General features: G+C 42.3%; 1 protein-coding gene across 1 annotated transcript in view; it reads left to right on the forward strand.

The window, feature by feature from the left end:
* ADAMTS17 (ADAM metallopeptidase with thrombospondin type 1 motif 17) overlaps positions 1–21,976 on the forward strand; it is a 203,565-nt gene that overhangs the window by 104,782 nt on the left and 76,807 nt on the right. Inside the window, exons 11-13 of the mRNA XM_068958707.1 lie at positions 10,652–10,753; positions 12,455–12,600; positions 17,520–17,686. Coding sequence (XP_068814808.1) covers positions 10,652–10,753; positions 12,455–12,600; positions 17,520–17,686 — 415 coding nt within the window. The remainder of the gene's footprint in view (positions 1–10,651; positions 10,754–12,454; positions 12,601–17,519; positions 17,687–21,976) is intronic.

Genomic DNA, 21,976 nt, shown 5'->3' on the forward strand with positions numbered 1-21,976 from the left:
TCAGAAGTATTTTCACATGGTGCTTTCCGTTAATCTTTCCCATTGCAAGTGTTGCATTCTCTGATCAGCAAGAACACTTATCTAGCAGGACCTGTAAGTGCATTTCTACCGTACCAGACGTGGTTTTCGGGTGGAAGGCTGTGCAGTCATGTCCCTGAGGTCGCCTCGCATAGCAAGGTGCCACTCGCAGCAACAGAAGAGTTTTTTGGCCCAGTTAAGGTTCAGCACCGCGGTGCTTGTTTTGAGGGAGGCTTCCTTTTGAGGGAAGCTGCTTTTAACAGAAATTAAATAGATGACCGTGTCCTTCTAAAGTTCTGAGCAAAATCATAATGTGATTTGCAGGAGAAGCTAAATAGAAATGTACTTTTGAAACTGCATTAGCCTTGTCTACCCAGTGCATTATCACTGTCCCCCAAGCACAAAGGCCGTTTGGGACTCCAGTTGTTAAACAACCCTGTGAGTCCCAACATGCTAGATTGTGCAAATTACTGGAACTTCAACCTGTCTGACCTCTGTTCTTTAGATCCGCACTGCACTATGAATCAAGTATTGTGAATTCATGTCACCCCTACGCGACAGGAAACAAAAAGCCTCTACGCTACTCAAGTGAGGAAGGCCTCTGCAGAGAGGAGACTTTAACTCTTTGCTGTCCCCTTTATTTAGTAGTGCTGTCCATGGAAAGAAGAGCACAGACTGCTTATGTCTGCATCTCTCACAGAGCAGAGATGATGTTTCTGCATCAGAAACGCATTAACATACATTGTTCACAACCTCATGTGGAAATAGGCTATGTGTTTAATCAGAACGCTGGGTTTATTTTGCAGACTGGCGTGCCTACTAGCAGAGACTTTTGCACTGAAATTATATTTTATGGAAAAAATGTGATTTCTATCTCTTGCATCCAGTGTTTGGCTTTTTGTTTTATATGTCTTTTGGCTTGTTTATTATTAACATATTTTTGTGGGTTTTTACATAACCATTATCTTTCAGTATTGTTTTGAGTCAAAACTGCGCTCAGGCTAAAATGGCATGTGGAAAGAAATTAGTATTGCTGCAAAGAAATTTTTTTCCTGAAAAAGGGACACTGTCAACTCAAATGTAACTGAGAACAAGGGTTTTGAAATGACACTGTGCTTTTAGAAAATTTAAGACAGCTAGAATTGGCTCCACCTTTTTTTTCTTAAATAGAAGTTGTCTTTAAACAGAAATACATCTCCTCTGGTAGCCACAAGGCAGCAGCACAGAATGAGAAGGCAAAGCTGAGAGTAAGCCAAAAGAGACTGACTAGACTTCTGGGCTGAAATGGAAAAGGAAAGGAACTAAAAAAAAGCAAGGGAAGAGCAGAAGTTGTAACGATCCAGTGAATTTTACATGTTTTTTCAGTTTTCATAGTTCATGATATGATGAGGACTATAATGAAGCATTTGTGGGTCTCTCTGTGGTCTTAAGCTTGGAAAGAGACGAACAGAGTGGACTTTGGGACTCAGTGCATGGGAATGAATGAGCCTCTGTCTGGTTGCAATGGGTTTTTCTTTGCAGAGTCATTTGCAAGATCAAGATGATGATAGTAAACCCTATTATTTAGTAATGTAGAGAATATTTTCAAGAACATGGTACTTAGGTTGTGAACTGATTTATCCTGAAAATAACAGGTCTCTGTCATTTTCTGTATAATCAGGGTCTTTGTCTACATAATTTTCCATAAAACACATGCACTCTTTAGCTTCTTTGTAACTATACTAATAATAATGCATCTGGAAGAGGATGGGTTTGGTTTTGTTGAGGCTTGCAGGCTAGAAGCCTGGCAATTCTGAAATAAAATTAGAAGATTTTATTTTTCAGAAATAAAGGTAACAATTTACCTAATTGTGCTACTATATTTTATAGTTTTCCTAATGTAGGTTGTTAAAATTCGAACTATTTTCACTTTGCCTGTTTCATATGAAATTGAAGTGTCCTATTTCACTGCTTCTGTATGTTGCAAGAAAGTCCTTTTTCTCTTTATTTTCAGTGGAAATAGTTTTTACTTAAGAGAAGGAGAAAGAAAGAGAGAGAGAGAAGCAGAGATCCTGCCTGGGCAGCACAGCCCAGTTTACAATTATTGGAATGCTTTAGAAATTTTTGTATGTGTTTCAGTTTGGAAGCTGGTCAAAACACATTCTGGTACAGTGGTTTAAAGAAAAATAAAAAGAGAGCAGAGAACCAAAATAAAATTATGAAAATACAATGTGGAAATTTAAGAGTATAAAAATAATAAACTCTTAAAAATGATACAGAGTGCCTTTTAAGAATCAAGTACTCAAGTTTGGAAGTCCTACATTTTCTTATTAGGACACGAGGGGAGGGAGAAAGAATTAGTATAGCCTTGTGATGTGGCATCTACAGCTGAAGTTTGAACTTAACGAAATTAGCCAAAATACGATTGAGTATCAGCCTGAAAATAGTGTGTAACAGGCTCAAAGGGCATTCAAGCCTCTCCCACTGGCCTTCTGGGAGCTTCCCATCTGCAAAACACTTCAAGAGAAAACTGCCATAATCTTCACAACCACATCTGAATGCTGTGTGTATGTATCTATATTTATTTTTACTATCCCTTTCTTCTCATTTCCCATGTCCAGGAAACATGATCTGTGATTTCATTCTTTTAATTTCCCAGTTTTTGATTTTTTAATACACAACACTGTCAGTTGTTTAAAAAAAGAACAGCAGTGCTTTCCTTTCCTACAGTGAAATCAGGTGTTAGGACCTGAGGAGTTACCTGGGAGTTACTGGGTGAACGTTATTCTCCATCAGAGTCAATAGTAGATGGACACTGCAAGATGCAAAGTCAGAATTTTAGGCTGCAAGTTCCAAGTGCGTTATTAAATGCGAGCCATCAGGTTGATCGTGGAACTCTCAGCAGCTCTTTGTCCCTCCTTCAGTGTGGGCAGATTTCTTCTTCTGAGTTAGAAAACACACCTGGCTCTGCCCCTGGTTTTTGGTGGACCCAACCTTCAGGGCTGGAAGGATGATGACATAGTATTGTAAACTCATAACCCTTTTCATGGTGTGGTATGTGGAGTATGAATGCTGGCAATAGCACTTAACACATGACATGCACAATACCATGCCAGTACAGCCTTTGTGGTGACATAGTTGATTTAACTACAACCCTTCCAAGGCACATTGGGATAAAGACTGATAATAAGTCAACTCAGAAATTTTCTAACATTTAATTCAAAGGAATGGCTGTTCCAGTGTCTTACATGAGTTGACTACTTCTCCCAGGTTTGACCTTGTAAAAATACTTCCATGATTTTTTGAGATATGATATAGTATGTACTATATGTGAGAACACATTTAAAGTGCTGAAAACTAGACTCAGCAAAGTCAAGAGCGCACAGAGTGAGCAAGAATTCAGTGCTGATAGGAAAGTGGATAAAGCTTATTTCTACTTCAGTTTCTATGCATCTGTGAATCATAGACCCAACAAGAACTACTTTCATGAATACCCTAAAGGCACTGAAGAGATTAGTCTTGAACATAGGCTTTATTGCCATAAAATTAGTTTATGGTCTCCTTAAAACTCTCTTTCCACATTTTGACTATTAGATTAATTCCCGGCATATGAAAAAATGAAATGGAACTGGTGCTTTGCAAAGAAATAGTTTAGGTAGTGGAAAAGGCTTTTAGTCTCCCTTGAGAGAACTAGAACTTGGTAAAACTAGAGACAGTGTTTTTCTTGCTCTATGTGTGCTTCCCAATGTCCAGTAAAAAAGAAGTATTTCGCCTCCTCTGTGCCTTCTCTGACAATGTGGCAGACCTCCATTGCTTGTCTGGCAGGGTCCATTCGCATTTATCACAGTCCTTGTGCCAAACTTCATTGCTAGCCCTTCACGTTTGTGTTTCTGTGCTGTGCCCTGGCCGCTGTTGCTTTGGTCAGTTTTCTTGCATCCTGATGCATGTCCATGGTGTTGCAGGAGGTGGAGCAGGAAAGAGGAGTTATGCCCTAAATTTTCTAATGCAGTAATGATTTTGAACGTGTCCATTTTTGAACATCCAGTCCAAGTCTCAGGAAAGCTGCATGATTTCCCAGCAGTCCTGAGCTTCTGCCAGCTTTGCAAGGTTAGCCTCCTTGAAGAGTTCCCATTAAGGCACCCCAAACCATTCTTTGCTTCTGAAAATACTAGTTTCTTGTATCTCCCCCTAGATAAGAACAATTTCCAGATGCTGAATTGCACTCTTCAAGTATAAGTGCACTTAACTCCAGCTTAGCTTCCTCACAGGAAGGCATGAAGAGCATGCAGTAGGACAAACTCTTCTCAACGGAAGAGTTTTTATGTTTCTTAGTCTTCATCCATCCTGCAGAGCCCTTCATAGAGCCCTAGGAGCAGAATTTTAGTATAAGAGATGATGGCCTACTTGGCATAAGATCCCTGCTGCATCCGCGTCGGAGGGTTCAGGGCTATAAGTGTGTTTTGGGCAGCTCTTGAAACTGGCCTTGCTAACGTTGTCAAAATGCAAGAGCTCTGGTCTTTTCTTATCCTGTGATTTCATTTACTATTAAAAAGCTATTTGAGTGAAGATTATAACCAGTCAGCTTCATTCAGAACATCGACATCCAATCCTCTCTGTGGCGAGCATGGTATGTCATGGTAGTTACTGTTTTGGAAGCTGATGGATATTTTGTCTTTCTCTAAAATTTCAAGAGGAAACAGTCTTCAGTTTTAGTTGTAGGTCAGAACAGCTCTTTGTATCACACTCTCTGTATAAGGAGCCGCATACATTTCATAGAGGACCCATGTGTTGGTAGTTGGAGTAATGCACATGCTGTCTAGCTCAGAGTACCAAAGCCAGCGTGACACCGTTCATGTGTTTTCTGGGGTCAGCTTGTTTTGTTTTCTCTTATACTGAACATTAACAAGTCTCACAAATGACTATATTGAATTTGTCTACTTTTCTGCAAGGAGAACAGTGGCATCAGAAATCAGTTAACTCTCAAGGACCATTTTTTCAAGAGCTCTTTGACTCTTAAGTGCCATTTTGTCAAGTGTTAAAATACTCTTTTTGATTTTATATGACTCTGTCTGAGGTTGGTGGCTTTCCACTCACACAAACATCGATCATGAGTCCTTTTATTGAATTAATGGAGTTACATTGATGTAAAAACGAATACAAAGGGGAGTCAGCTCTAGATCTGTTTATTGGCTCTAAGCAGGCAGGTTATTGGTGCTGCCCATCTTAAAAGCATAATGTGTACATGTGTTTCTGTATGTTCTGAGGAAACAAGAAGTCATCAGGTAGTGAAAAGAGGGACATGTTTTTTAGGAAACCTTTTCTGGGTACGTGATTGTTTTTCTAATACGGGCTGAGATGCATTCTGTCCAACAGTCAAGAGATTTTTTTTTTCTTTGTCATTAATAAATCAGACAACATATTTTGAGTGCTTTGGATGGTTGCCCAGGTTTGATAAAATAGAAATCAGTGGGTATTGGTCATTGCCTGAATATTCCTGGATAGTCTTTGTGGTTCTTTTGTTTGAAAGACGATCTGTCATTTGGACAGATGCTTCCGCTGTTGAACCTACCACTTGTTTCTCGGATTATCAATTCTATAGAAAGATCAGCAACTGGCCACTGACACGTGCACCCTTATCTGGTGCAGCACATGGGCCCTTTTCAAAAGTGCCTTCCAATTTTATAGTGCTACTTTTGAGCACTTTTCACCTCTTTTTCAAAAGCAATCAGCTCTAACTAGCAGAATTGGCAAATAGCACTGCTCACCTCCCCTGTGATCCATTGTAGGATGTCAGTTGTTTATGCACCCAAAATGAAAGGCAACAAGATGGAAAATGTGGTTATGGGTTTTCTCACTTTGACGTGTAAAGGATTTCTCCTCAGAAGCGTGCTATGAGGCTTCAAGAATATCATACACTGTGTTTTGAGCAGGAAGGTATGTGGAAGTTGTGTGTTACTGCAGTATTGTACTTCATTGGTGTTAAATAGTATTCTGTGTATGGCATGTTATATCGCACAGTTAGCCATGTGCCAGGCCAAAACCGTGAGATCCCACGGTTTGTTGAAAGGCAATATATTTATAAACAGGCCTCTGTGTTATGTGTTCTCTTGTTCATCTTCCTTAAGGATATTTACTTTTTATAAGTCCTTCTTCATAATCCCTTTATTTTGATGGAAAAATTGGTTTCATGGTGGTTTAATTCTGCTGCCAGATGTAAGAGGTTGCTCTTTCCAGTGGGCAATAGGTAGCAGGAGCAGTTTTTTTGTTTTTTTTTTTGTTTTTTTGTTTTTTTGTTTAAGGGGAAATGGGAAATAAGAGATTCTGCTTATGTCTGAGCTGACTTTGAGCAGGACATTTAATCCTTTTCTGTCCCTCATCTTCCAACCTGTACAAGAAGGAGAAAGCTGCCTTTATCTCCAAACTCCCAGGAGTGTGTTTAGATTACACGTTCTCTGAGGAAGGGAGAACACCTGGCACTGTAAGGCCCCCTTCTCAAACAGGTGCCATTGTAATACCTGTAATTGGAAGCGTCCTTCACCTGCCGGGCAGATAGCTCCAGCTTGGGAGCTTCCGCACCGTGACCTCTCTCAGGACTGCTTTCTACTAGCTATGCGGGCAAGGTTTCCTATCCTGCAGGAGTATTTGAGAATCTAAAATTTGCCCCTTCTTAAAGACATTCCATTTTGATTTTGATTTTTTTTTCTAATTTTCTGATTGTATAAATTCAGTTGAACAAGCATTTTAATTTTAAAAATGAAATTTAAATTTTTACTGAAATATTTCAACAACCACCTCACTTTTTTCTTTCTATTTTTTTCTTGCTCTTGGAAATAGTCCAACTGGGAGTTGATGGAAGGATGCTCTTTCGCCACAAACAGTTTCAGCTAATCAATATTTTTCCAGTGAAAAATATCTATCACTGGAAGATCCCAGCTGGCACTGGTGATTTCCCCTTTGTGGCTGCTGTAGGGAAGACTGTGCAGGCAGAGACCTGCCTTGCAAAAGCAGCTTACTGAATTCACAGTTAGCAGTAGTACAGCTCTTTTGATGCCTTCTTCTATATCAGTCTGAGCTCTGCACTGCCAATCATATATACTAGCAACTTCCTTTCAAGTCCTGCTATTTCTCACTTTGATATTTCCCAGCAAAGCTGGCTATTTAACTATTAACAAGTCAGTCACTGTGACTGGTTGACTGTGGGACTGTTTAATGGGGATTTTTGTTTGCATTTATATTGTAGCTGAGGAAGATATATGATCTCTTTTGAAATGAGCTATTAACGTGATAAAACAGCTTGGGAACATACAATACCAAAGCTGATGGTTTAATCTTTGCTGGGGTATCTGAATGATGTATTAAATACAAGGGACTGCACTAACGAGTGTTTTGAGCTTTGTAGTGGTATGGCACTAGAACACAGAGCTGAAACGCCGTTACCAGATTTTTCTATAACTGTTTCCTGAAATATGCTTTGCATTTAGTATTCGGAATCAAACACAAGGATGCTATACAAATCGTATGTTTTCCGTGCCTCAAAGATGGGAAATTTCTGAAAGATTGGTATTGGTAAGAGATACACACACACACACACACACACACACACACACACACACACACACACACACACACGTGAATATATATATATAAAATATACATTCACACACACACACACACACATATATATACAGATACAGACAAATATGCACACACGTGCTCATGTTTGTGAATATTTGTACCAGCTGTATCTGTAGTTGGGCTCAGCTCTGTAGTGGTGCTGGTACAGACACACCTGGCTGGGGTTAGCTGTGCCCATTCCTTCCCCCAGGCCGTGGCTTGTACCTGGGCATGCTAGCTGAGTTTATCACCTTCCACATTCTTGTGGACTATAGAGGAATTCTGGTTGGCAACCAAAATTGTAGAAAAAGCCACTTGATTTTTATGACCTTCTGTTTCCACCAATCCCTTTCCTGCTCTCAGTTTTACATCAAAGGGGAGGGTTGAACCTTGAGTAATTTACTTACAGCTTAAGATCCAGGGGCTCTAAGCTGCAGCTTAACAAATTTTGGCTGTATATAACGCACAGGTACTTAACAATGGTGCTCGTATGTGTCTAGAACAACTTCTCTGGGGCTGTAGTGAATTCCATTCCATCTTTAGCCAGGATGTTTTTCTGACAGAAAGCAGAAGCAAAGGGTTTCCTTCTGGAAAGGCAGGGCAAAATTTCTGTCTGGGTCACTCAAGACATGAGGCTGGAGGGCTTCTCATAACGTTCTGTTTGGAAGCTTTGTGAGTATGTGTACAGAGAGGGGCTGAAGCCTAGTAAAGCTGAAATACATGCTGTCTGTGCCCTTCATCTCAGAAGCTTCATTTTGCGTATCATATTCCGCGACCACAGTTTGAAAGTAGGCATTGCTGATAATGCTTTGGCAAGATCCCTGCCCGCAAGCATCAAGTGAGAAGAGAGTCCAGGTTGCCAGTTAATTCCTGACCTTGGCTTCACAGTAGCAGCATTCTGTTTATAAGTCATTAATATATTGTTACAAATGGCAAAGAAGCTGTTAGCATTTAGCAAGTCTAACATGTTGATAGACTGCTGTTAATCTCATCCCATAGCTACATGTAGCACCTTCTGCTCTGTGGCTAGAGCCTCCTGTGATACCTGACACTTAGGTCTCTAACATGCTTTTAGCGCCTCTTAACTGTATTTAAGTTCTTTTTAATGGTTCATATGTGGACTCTTAATATAAAGAATAGCCTGTCACTTTTCGATCGCAGTGAGTTAAACAGATGTAAGGGTGCTTTAGCTTTCTATCCCGGAAAACAAGCATCCTCTCAGTGCTGTTTGGCATTTTGGGGAAAATAGCTTTCTCAGTTTAAAGGGTTTATTGCCTAGACTAGCGTTCTTTCTGTGACATTTGAGGTCAAGTTAATGGCTGTACTTTTTGATTTGAGTGCTCAGCAGGGAAGGAGGGGCTTTGAGAACGTGGGAGTTGTGGTGTGGAACAAACGATTTTGCAGTCAATTCTCTGGCTCGTCAGTTCTTCTGCCTCAGTATACCTATCTGTAAAACAGTGTGCAATGTCCTCGTGGCTAATTGGTGCCTAAGTGCTTTCAGAGCTGTGGGTAGACCACTAATTAGTCACAGTCATTCAGTCAAAATGACAAAATCTGATATTTTCCCATATGTGCTCTTAGTTAAGGAAGAAGTCTTGAAAATTCATTGCATTTAGGCTTCCCTGGTGTAGTTGCTGTTGTTCGTTTGTTTGGCGATAGCTTTTTATGTTGTGGTCGATACAGATGTTGCTGAATTGTGCCGTCTGCTTCTGGTTTTTGTAAATGTTCTTTTAGTTTAAATAGTGCAAAATCCTCTTTCCAGAAGAAAATGTGGAAATAAAACAGGATGCAAATACTGCTGTGATAACCATTTTATTTCAGCATGTTCTACATCATCACTCTTGGTATTGGGATTTATCTTGTCTGCACCCTCTGCAGCACAACTCTATTTTATGTAAGACATACCAACATGCATGTGCACGAAACACATATGCACCCACACTCTTACATTACTTTGTGAAAGAACCGTAAGGTTGAAGCATGTTGACTCAACTATTTAATGAGGTGCAATAAATCTTGACAAGACCAGCTGGCACTAGAGTCAAGCTTCTCATCTTTTTACCATTACAGTGAAACGTGAACAATAGTGGAAAGAAATGTAACTCTTCTTTTTCTTTTTTTGGTACTCAAAGCTATAGCATTCTATTGAAATCATCCACTTCCATGGAATGCAAAGCACAGTGGATGCTGTGGAAAATGTTAACGATGTAAAGGCCCCTTTTCCTGGTTCTTTTTCTCAAATTCTGAAAACATTATTGATCTGACAGATCACGCAAGTGTGGTCAGCATTAATATCCCTGCAATGTACATCGGCTGAGCAGAGCAGCCGGGCTGAGTAATGATACCCAGAACGTGTTTCAAGCCTGGGAGCGAGATGCACAGTACCTCCTGCTGCTCTTGCCCTCACATTTCACTTTTCCATTTCTCTAGCACGTTGGATTCTAGCAGCTGCCTCTCACCACCACAGCTTTCTAACTTTGCCCCTGCCTGTCTACACTTTTACAGCTTATCACCGAGCTCCTCCTCTGCCGTGTGGCACAGCCATGAAATCCTTTTCTCTTTTTGGGTTTTCCTTAAGACCTTCTGCTTCCAAAGGTCATTGTCAGCTGATGAGAGCTACAAAGAGGTACAGCAGGGGTGACTGGGTTTTACAGTGCTTAGTTACTTGAGTATCTTTAGAAAAACACAAGTAATTAAGCAGCTCAGACACCATGGCATGATTCCAAAGTACCCATCTTGTCCTCCCATGTCTTTTAATGGACCAGATTTATTCCTGTGAAAAGAAATCTATTTAAATAAAGCACTGTCTTTGTTGGGGAGGTGGAGGGGGTTGGTCCTGACAATGATGTCCATCAGTCTCTTTTTATGTTCCCAGCCCCACCGCTTACTGCCAATCTCTCCTTAAAAATAATTGCTCCCAAACCAACCAGATGCCTCTGGATTCACATGAGCGAGACTGCCTGAGCTTTGCAGTGTATCCCATAATGATGGCTGATGTCTCCAGAAGTAATAACTGCACCTCGTTGCTTTGTGATTGCAGCATTTGATGTGTGCTGGGCTCTGGTGCCTGGTGGAAGGAGATACATCCTGTAAAACAAAGTTGGACCCCCCTCTGGATGGCACTGAATGTGGCGCAGACAAGGTAATCAAAATGCTCAGCAGCAGCGAGTTTGTTTTTTCCAGAGTTGTCTGTGGAATAATGTTTCCAAGATGTTCATTATGTTCAGTATTTACCATAAACCCATATATTATACTGATTCCGTTATAGAAACTGCTCAATTAACAGCTGGATTCCGTTTGAGCTTTCTGCTTTTCTGTTACGTGTATTCCAGTAGCCTCTGGAGACTCCAGCAGTCAGGTTCTTACGGTCAAGACGCTATACAAACACTGCAAGAAAAGCTCGCTCCTCACTAGGCAAAGTGCACAGACTGAGCACCTTCTAAGTCACGATAGGTAGCAGCTCACTCCTCAGTCGCGTCTGTTCATTGCTGCAGGTGGTGTTTCAAGACTGAGGTATTCTTAAGTGCAAGCTATGGCAGAGATGTTCCTGGCTATATTTGAGATGGGGAATATAGAGAGGATTTAGACTGACGTTTTGGGAGTGGAGGAGGATGGGGAAGATCAAGAGACTACTTCAAAGCACTACAGAGTTACTAAAAGTAGCTTAAAATGTGTTGAGCTCAAATTCATTGAGTTTCAGTTGTTTTTTAAGTATTATTTGCTGTACCCTGTGTACGCGTACGGAGAGCTGTATGTATGAGATGACTAAGGTACATATGGACTTTTCAGAGTCCTGATCAGTGGAGAAAATTGTTACTAGAAATACAAAATCAACATTGATATTAGTTGATCTTCCTCCGCTGAAATCACCCTTTCTTTAAGTGAATTCTATGGTGGTGTTGTAGGGGTGAGAGTCACTGGGGCTCAGCTGCTGCCTCCCTGCAAACCTGCGTGAACAGAAGTGAGCACGTTTAACCCCTGAAGTGGGCTGTGCTAAAAATCACATGTGGTTCATTCCCCCAGTGTAGTTGATTCATAACTTATTAAGCTACAGAGGAACTGGATCAATTTGTTGCAGGCCAGTCCCCCTGCTCACTAGCATAGGTATTGTATGTTATATGGTTGCGGAGGTAAGAAGGGATAAAATTAGAAAGTTTTTTGCTGAAGCCAGGGATTAGAGATGTTTTCTTTGCCTGCAAATGGAAGATAACCCCCTCCCCCCAAAAAGATGCTGGGTCCTGGAAAGCATGGCAAGGGAATTGAGAAAAAAGGGGTTTAAATATGTTTTTTCTAACTACAGGAGTCCCAGTGATTCTTTTGTAAGGCTGCTTTGCAGTGCGTACTGTATTGTATCCTGGATAGAGCAAAAGAGTGGGCCAAGTTTGCTGCTTGGTCAGGAGCCAATGCAACCTATTGGAATCAAAGGTTGCTTGGGGCTTTAGCCAAGTTAGGGCCAAAATACCTCAATGATTTTATGCACACTGGGAATACTGCTGACAAAGATACTGCTTTGGAGTATAATTTCTTGGACTCAGTCAGTTTCTGTGAAGAGTGTAGCTTTAAGTCTTAGTACTTAGATAAGCAAGGGACTCAATGCTCTGCCCTTCTTTATTTAATGACTGAACTCCCTTCAGGAGTTGGTTGAGAGTGACACTCCAATTTCTACATTCCACCTCCTCCCTTTCTCCTCCTCCCACCTCCATCTCACAGAAACCTTGAGTCTCCAGAAACTTGTACGTATGCTTGTTGTAATCTCTGAGGCATCCTCCTCACTCCGCCTGGGCAGGATTGTGTGCAAGATCAGGGCTTCCTTCCAGCCTGTGCTAACACAATTGCGTTTCAGTGGTGCCGAGCTGGGGAGTGTGTCAGTAAAACTCCCATCCCCGAGCATGTTGACGGAGACTGGAGCGTGTGGAGTCAGTGGAGCATGTGCAGCCGGACCTGTGGCACAGGAGTGCGGTTCAGACAGCGGAAATGCGACAATCCCCCGTAAGTCTTCACATCCTGCTGATTTCTTTTTGCGTGTAGCGCTTAAACAGATCTTGCTGCAAGAGTACAGGGAAGAAATGGGCAGCAGAGCAGTGCAGTGTACATGTGGTGTGCACCAGCAGCAAGGACCAGAACACAATCCTGGAGTGACTTAGGGAGCAAAGCAGGTGGCTGTGGAAGTGACTTGATGGGCTACCATCGGAAGGGCCCATTGCAATGATTCAGACATAGATTAAATGGAATTAAAGACATGTAGCCTGGCAGAAAAGTGATGCTGTGTTTCCTCTCCAGCAGCTCAGTAAATGAGAAGGGGCTGAGCTGGACGTACAGACCAAATTGAGCCAATACATCTTACACATCAGTTTTGCGGGCAGTGCAGACTGTGGGCTTGGGAAGCAATATATTGGCTGACAGCAATCATAACAATATGTAGCTGTGTTGGTAAAGCACCTTCCAATACTCTGTACATGGGGTTGTGCTGCCTAAGAAAAGGAAAGTATTCCCACACATGGAAGGGTGCATAGATCCTTATGCTGCAGTGTGTGTCTTTCCACTCCTGCACAGTGACTGTAAATAGGCCCATGCTCTCTGCTTACGCTTGGCATTTTCCTGATTCAGGAAGAAAACGCAGGCGATGTTGTCTCCCACATGCCGTCCTTCGTCCCTCAGATCATCTGAGGCACACTCAGAACTCCTTTTTTCTTACAGGAGGACTGAACAGGTTACCATTGTAGCCATTTAGATGACAACCCCTATTTGTGTGTGTTGTAACTTCTGAGAGGAATGAGGATGCTCATAATCTTGACAGCAGCAGTCCAAGTTCTGCATCTCTCTCACTTTCTTCTTATTTAAAGTTTTCTTCACAGACAAAGCACAGGAATCTTTGTTCAATAGAAGCTGAGATTCTGGCCAGCAACATAGTCCTTCTAAAGAAGTGCCTAGGTGGTGGATGGGCACACACTGGCTGGCTGTGTGTATTCATGCAGAAGGGAAATTTTTGTTTATTGCTCTCCTTAAGTAAGGCTGAGTTGCAACTGCATGTCTACAATGTCCAGGCTTTATTTTTACCAGCTTCTTTTTTACAGAACAAGAGACTGAGCTGGTTTCTTTGCTGTCAGCTACAAAAAGTCTCTTTTAACCACAGTGCTGACCGAACCTAAATCCATTCATTGTCTTTCCTTAAATTACAGGAAATGCTGCCTCCAAGATTGCACACTGATTTTAAAATTCTCTTGCTCATATGCATTCTTGGCTGGGGAAACACACGTGATCTTCTTTTGCTTCATATTCCTGGCTTCAGCCCATTTCTTCTGCAGCTGGTTTATTCACTGTCCAAAAATATTGGCTAAGGGATTTATCTTTTATTTTATATATACTTGGTCTTAGGATTTTTTTCTTTACTGGAATCTGTACTCCTGCCATCTGTCTTTTGAGCCTGTGGGACTATCAGTATTTTTAAACCAGTTGCTTCACTGTTTGATTTGGTTTTTCCTCTCTGTAATTTCTGTGAGTGTTTGCATGCATTGCCTCTAAATGGTTGTAAGGCAGCGTGTTAGCCAGTTAGCACGTGCAAATTTTTGAGTTGTGTTGCCTTATGTTCTCATCTAGGCTTTGGACTATCGTTGCACAGAAGTATTGAAGAGAAAACCACTGGCTTAAGCAGAACACCAGAATGAGATCCCCACCCCTTCTCCAGTCCCTTCATGTCATGTAAAAGGGTTGGGGTGGTTTAAAGGGGCTTTAGTAACTTCTGTTCCATTAGTGGGTGGATTCTCTTGGCACAAACGTGGTGGAAGATGACTGTGAAGTTGTCTACAAGGAACTCTCTCTCAGTCACTGTTTCGGGGGTGTGTCAGGATGGGCTTGAATTACACTGTTTGTTCGAAATCCCAGGCAGTGCTAGAGCCCATAACATGCAGGGCTTGGGAGCTGGGATTTCAGGGATCTCATCAGCTCCAAGAGCACGGTGGTTAAAGCCTTGTTGGCCCTGCCTTTCCCTTGGCTGTGAGATCTTTGGCAGAATCTGGTAGAGATGTTGCTCAAAGTCTTGGTCTCAGCGTGTGGAAAGGTGGAAGGGTCACAGCGATGAAGTCACGCAAATGGTGAGAAGCAGGGAAAGGAAGGCATGCAAATGAGTGCCAGGTAACCATCTGCAGAAGACCAGAGAGTGTGACTGTTGTTGTTTTTCTTCATCTTGCATGGTGAAAACCCTCAGTATCACATACAAACATGCTGAGAAGCCTGTAATACTGAAATATTATAGTCAGAGGTGAGTTAAGTGAAAAAATGAATGTCAGTAATTCTACATTCCCTACCCAAACAGGAACAGAGCAGAACACGATCAGCATGGCAGAACTGTGCCCTGCCCATTCTCTGACTGTCTGTCCATGCCTGTTGATCTGCTTGTTCCTGAACCCCTTGAATAGGCTCTGTATAGTCTACTAGTATTTGAGTAGACTCAGTCCAGTTGAAAGGAGCAATGTACTACCAAATACAGCATGATGCTGTTGGATGGATGGGTACTGAAATGGGACGGTCTTGTTGGGCATATTATTTTTCTTGGATTACTGGGATTAGGAACATCCCCCAGATCTGTGAGATGCTCTGTGGCTGATGAGCTCAGTGCATCCAGCTCTTCAGTTTTGGGAGACACTACATCAGAAGGAGGTGGTTCATTTTATTCCTTAATTAGAAAGGGAAGACAGGTCAGGCAGCTGAATAGTAGGCCAAAAGGCACCAAGTTCCTGCAGCTCCCACTGACTGGGAGTTGTGTCTCTGTCTCCTAACAAAGGATTCGACTGTGACTTTATTGTTACCAATGACCATTATTACCAATAACGAGAGCTAGTAGCTTCCAGTCAGTATTGGCAAACTCATAGAGAGTTCCTCGCACGTTAATGACCTCTTCATCTTAAGATTAAAGCCAAAGCAACTGCTGATGAAAACACAGTAAATAGTAGTCCTGCTGTATCTCATGTTCCATGGTGATACCCAGCTGTCCAAAGAGCCCTCGGTGACTAGTTGAGTATTCTCCCTGCCTTCATCTTCTGTTTTCTCTTGCGTGTGCACATGCACGCACGCACACACGCACGCACACACACACAAGCATAGAGAGTCACTTATGTTCTGTGTCTCTCTTACTTTGTGGTAGCCAAAGAAATTGTGCTGAAACAAAGTTCATGTATTTGATGTGTTTATGTAGAGTACAAGGTTCACGTGGGAAAAAGTCTGCATTGTGTTCCTAGTCACCCGGACTGAGCATCTGTGTCATCCAGTCTAAAGCAGCACACATGATCCTCCTAGAAGACTTCTGCATCAGTTTCAGCGCATCCGCTGCTACTCACGTGTTGGTGGCAGAGAGGTGTTACCAGTGCAAGCAGGTGTTTGTTCAGGCTGTTCCCGTGGTGACCCTCTGTGATGTTACAGTATCATTGGAGATTAGCATTTCCATTTTAAAAAGAATTCTTTTTTTCTAGGATTTATGCAGCTACTGTAAAAATTTGATCTAGGCTGAAATTTGGCATAAAACTCTCGTCTGCAGAGTCAAATGATTCTGTTGCACTGAATGCAGAACTCACTGAGTCCAGCACAGCTAGCAGAGCAAAGGTCTGGTCCTACAGCCACCATATAAATGAACAGACACCTGTTACTGAGACCACTGACACAAGTAAAGATATGCAATCAGGCTCGTGCTTTCTAATTAGCTGAGTGATGTAACCTGATGATTACTGCTCTTCGGAGAAAGAGGGGAGAAGAAGCCTCTGGAATAAACTTCCTTGCTGCTAAAAACTGGAATTTGGCTGGAGTTGCTTTCTTACAGCAATCTGTTTAAAAAAAAAGTAAGAGCATGATTTTATCTGTCTCTGCTGATTACAGCTGGAGAGATGAGTATATGACACATTCAGGAAAGTGTCAGCAAGTATATAAAGAAATTGTAATCTGTTAGCAGGGCTGAGTCTTTTACTTGCTTGGGTTTTTGTTTGTGGCTTATTTAGTGCTTTTTTTTTTTCAAAGAAGCAAAATACAGGCTATTATAGAGTGTTTTAGTTTGTCTTCTTCTCTGGGGAAGAATAAACAAGAATAAACAGATTATGCAGAGGCTTAATCCTGATGTTGAATTAGTAGCCCTTCCTGCATGTTTCAAAAACAAATGTATAAAATGGCATGGTTTTCATGGATGGAGGTTATCTGCTGCATAGATTTGGTTTTTGGACATGCTACTCAGGGTACAGGTTATAAGTACTTTTGTGTTGTTTTAGTTTCAAAATATTGAAAACAGAACTGTAGAGGGTTGTATGCTGAAGAGACATTTGCTGTGTCTCTGTTTTTAAGGGCGTTTGAGGCAGGGAGCAAAGCAAACGGTCGGAAGGGAATGGTGATGCATTCTAGATTGCCTGCCTCTGCTTTGGGTGCGTGGTGTGATCTTGTGCACAGTAACATAACTACAGTGCTCCTAGGTTCCTCATTAAAAATATAAATACTTAACTTTGGCGTTTGTGGTGCAACTGCAAATTGACTTGCAAACTGCCTGACCATGGCAAATATAATAAGTACTTAGCCTTTACATGTCATGCTCAATACACCTTCCAAAGCCTAACTTAGGCTTCTGAGAAGGTTGGTTAATGCCCACAGGTGAATAGCATGTTGGATTGCCTGCTGTCTGCAGTGTGCCTATTTATCGATCTTTGGACGCTACCAAAGAACATGCTCCAGAGAGCCCATTATAGGTGTAGCCTGGAGCTTGAATTATTTTCTGTCAGAGCCCTGAGAGCAGAATTTGGCCTCCAGAAAGGAACTTCTGAAGGGAACGATCCTGCCTGAAATTTCATGAGTTGCACTGGACAGGAACACCTAAGCAAAGATGTGCCTGTGAGTAGCTGTGCTATTCCTGGTGACCCCGGTTTGTCTTTCTGTGATAGCCCGGGGCCAGGTGGGAAGAACTGCCGGGGAGCCAGTGTGGAGCACACCGTGTGCGAGAACTTGCCCTGCCCTAAAGGTGTGCCAAGCTTCAGGGACCAACAGTGCCAGGCCCATGACAGATATACCAACAAGAAAAAAAGCCTCCTGACAGCTGTCGTCATTGATGGTAAGTTTTTTCAGCTTCTTCTCTAATTCCTTGCTGCTCTTTCACTGCAGCTTCTCAACCTATCTTGATTTAATCTGTGAGACCCCCATTTGTCAGTGTGAAGGTTACAGTATGTTCCCCGTAGCTAGGTCTGAAAGATGAATTACTTGCTCTTGTTGCTGCCCTGCTGTTCTTTCAGCTTTTTTAACAGAAGACATTTTAGATTTCTTTGTGTAGTGCTGGAGAAGTGAGGGGCTGAACTAGGTTCCCAATCCAAACAGGCAGCTTTGGAGTTTTAATATGAGAAAGTTCAATTCAATTTGGAACTGAAAACAAGAAGAAGGATTCCCTGGGGACATTTTTTATGTGAGTCTTTTGTGGGCATTTCAGCATGATTGCCTGTTCTACTTACATTCCTTTGCTTCCTTTGCTTCCTTTGCTGAATCTTGCTGTTCACCTACTATTCAACCAGATGAAGAGGGGACATGAAAAGGGATCGTGATAATATCCTTTCTATAGGGATAAACATCTTTCACTGCACTCTGCTGAAAAATGGACGAAGCTGGTTTTGTTTCTTTGTCTTAAAGACATGCTTGAACAGAGGAGGGTGGTGTTGGAACTGACACCAGAACACCAGGCAGTGGATATAAGCCTTTCCCATGTTAGCACTGACAGGTTAGGTTTTACACCAGGGCAAGCATACAGACAGCATTCCAGTTCCTGCAGCAAACCCTCAGAGTGTGATTTATTGAGAAGCCCCAGTAAATAGGCTGTTTTACCTCATTGTTTGCCTCTGCCCTCCTTCCGAAATAGTTTTACCAGGTGAGTGTACAGTGCAGAGGTACTTCCCTAACTCATCCTGGAAGAAGCAGAACCAGAAGGCTGCAGGTTAGCAGCAAGGACAAGTTACCAGGGCCCTGCACTTCTGTTACTGCTATCTTAGCTTCCTGCTTAGACAATAGAAACCAAACTTAAACCAGGTCTTCAGCACTTGCAGAGTTAGAGTCATGCCCTAGAGGAAACACTTTGTCTGGGACATAGAGCTGCCTTTTAGGCATGTCCCTCTCTTTGAGCAAAAGTGTTTCTTCTGCTGCGCTCCTCTGGCTGCCCTAATTTGGTTCTCATATTTCCGTCTTTAAGTGTTTGTTTTTGTACTTCTCATTGTACTTCCACCGAAAGTCCTTTAGGATAACCGTGAGAGTCCACTAGAGAGACTCAAATCAGTCCCTCAGTATCCATCTATTCCTTTCCTTCAACTGCAAGTACAAAATATTCCTGTCCTTGGCCGCTTTGTGCTCTGGGTGCCATATGGTTTTCTATGTCTGTGTGTGTAATTCTGAGATGGGTTTTACTAGCTAGGGTTGCACTCAGATTGCCAGAAACGAGTCTTCCACTGCTTGAAAGAGTGCTAGAAACACATCCTTCCTCCCACACTTTTTATCTTGGTCCACATCCAAAAAAGGTATTTAGGCACTTAAACACCTTAGAGCATCTGTGTCGTCTTGAAACACTGGGTTGTTTGGGAATGCTAGGTTGCTAGCGGATGGTGGTCCCATCTGCTATGCATTCTGCTCATCTTTCTGAGCTTGCTCCAAAAATTTTAGTGTGCCCTACAAGATGACACCGCACACTGCTCATCTGTCTCTCTTATTTATACAGCTGATTCTTTCAAACTGCAGAATGGCTCCTTCATGTCTGCCTTTCCCTAATCCATGCATTTCGTTACCAAACTCCCTTACACACACAGTTCCACACTGCTGGTGCATTCACACCCCATCCATGCAGTTGCAGCTCTATAGAGGTCATATGTTCCAACAACCAAATTCTTTTCTGCCCCCAGAATCTCTGAGTTCTAGTTTGTGCATCGTTTTTGGAGAGCTTGTTCAGGATTGCAGTGCTTCCTGAGATAATGGCCCAGCTGAGAGTGGTCCAGCTGGTGACCAGTAGACCACACCTGGCACACGTGGCATTTGGCCCTGTCATCAGCCTCCTACTCATGTCCAGGTGCTTTATCAAAGCAAAGAGGGCGGCTCTCACATGGTGGTCCACAAGATGCTGCTACATAATAGTAGGAATGTTGAACTGGCTTGGCCCAAACAGTATATGAAATATTGCCGGGTAACCATTTTTATATAATGCAGTCATGCCTCATAAATCTAGTAAAGAACATCAGCACACATATGAATGAAAGTGATTCAGTTAATATAATCAAAAGCTTGTAAAGAAACTAAGCTGCTGTAGAATAAAAAGGAAGATCATACGGTAGATTAACATCTGCCTAAAGGATAGGGAGCAAAGGATAGAAATAAATTATCATTTTTCAAAATGGGAAGAGATCGTCAGGGAATCCCTGTGGGTCCATGCAGGACCTCTGCTGTCTGGCATATTCATAAATGGCCTAAAAAAGAGGTGAATAGTGAGGTGATGACGTTAGACAATATTCAACATCGTTAGCTTCATCAAAACTAGAACTGGTGACAAAAATATGCAAAAGGGTTTCACCGTAGTGAATAATGAAAAAGGTGAAAATGTTGATATGTTGAAAATAAAGCACATGGGGAAAACCAGATTGAGCTGTACGTACACAGTGAAATATCTATTACCACTCAGCTCAGACGTCTTGGGGTCATAACGGTTAGACCTTTATAAGCACTAGAGAAGCTCTGTGATTGTCAGGGCAGGGATAATCTTAGAAATTATTAGGAAATAAGTAGAGAATAAACAGGAAATATCCATACACCACTGCGTAAATCCTACATCTACATCTGTTCACTTTGATGACTTAGCAGAGCATCTCAGGACGAGGAATGAAGAACAACAGCAAATGCCATCCCAGACTACGCTGGACACATCCCAGTTCATCCCACTTGGCATTTTTGCTTCCTTTGGGTGCCAGACATGGTTCACCTCAGAGCATTAAGCTGAGAGTAGAATCTGACTTCAAAGGAAAATGTTCCTTAATGAATCCCTGGGGTCTATCTTGCAGCAAAGCCTGTCTCCCGCTTGGTGGATGTTCCCTGGGTGCCAGGAGGTTCTGTGAGCTATTTGCAGAGTTTAGGGTTTTCTTGAATAGATGTATTATCTATCATAGAAGCAGCCTTCATCCAGAAGCTGGCTGGACACTTCCAAAGCCCTTCTCAAGAAATCAAAACAACAACTTGCTTTCACGAATAATCAAATCCTCTGAAACTGCAGCTCAGCATTTCTCAGCGATGCCTGAATAAAAAGATTTTGTTATTATGGCTCGTTTGGAGATATGTAGCTCTTGAGCTTTGCTGCTGACTTCACTGAGATCCATCATAACTGCCTCATTCATAAAAAGGGCCACAGACATAATCTGTAAATCCTGAGTTCTCAGAACACTGCAGGGAAAGTATACTTAAAAAAAAAAAATCTGCCTTTTCCTTGCAGAAAACCTGTTCCCAGTGGTGGAGTAAGCACTAGGGCTCTCCCAAGAGGACGAAGACTTCTGTTAGGCAGTATTTGCAGCGTACCATTTTGGAAGTTTAACCCTTTGAAGCCAAGCCCTGAGCTGATATTTTTTTTCTCTCGTCTTACGGTTGCGGGTGCCGTAGCAATCTGGCGTCCACAGAGGCCAGTGGAGGCCAGCTATTTAAATTGTGTCCCAGTTTGTGATCCAGATAACTCAGTCATTCCAAGAAAACTGCCTTTTCCCTGACTTCCTAGTGTAGTTTCAGTTACAGAAAATTCTCCTGATTTTCTTTTTTTGGTGGAGTGATATGCCATTTTGTGGCCACGTGAGGCCTGACCAAGCTGTTACTAAAAGATAATAGCCAGCGTTGTTCCTGATTTCTAGCAAAGCCTCACTCACCTGCGCCGTGTTGCCCCAGTTTCCCAGGCCGCAGCATGGCCCGTGGTCAGACTAACCAGCTCCAACTCCTCCTGTCCATAGTAGACTTTTGATGCTCAGTGGAGTGTATACCTAAGGCTGTAAATCAGAAACTTTTTGTGCCTGGTTGCAGAGCAGGCAGCCAGGCATTCCTCGCAGCTGCAGAAAGAGAGGCTGTTCAGAGGTGGTCAGATTAGCGGTCTTCTGCACAAGCTCCTCTTTCAACAGCTTTCCTAGCTTCTCCTGCCAAATGAAATCAAAATCTCGTCTCTGAGAGTTTGCTTTGCATCAAACAAAAGGCAGGGAGTTTGAACCTCCACAGGATGTGCCTGTAGTTCCTCTCCCAAAATGGGCAGAGGGCAGCTCGATTTTGCACCTCAGTGCAAAGTTGGTTTTTTTTTTTTAAGCACATTGGAGCACCCATGCACTGTTCTCCAGTTCCTTGCTGCAGCACATCCAAG

The sequence above is a fragment of the Struthio camelus genome, chromosome 12, assembly GCF_040807025.1.
Source record: "Struthio camelus isolate bStrCam1 chromosome 12, bStrCam1.hap1, whole genome shotgun sequence".
Taxonomy (NCBI): Eukaryota; Metazoa; Chordata; class Aves; order Struthioniformes; family Struthionidae; genus Struthio; species Struthio camelus.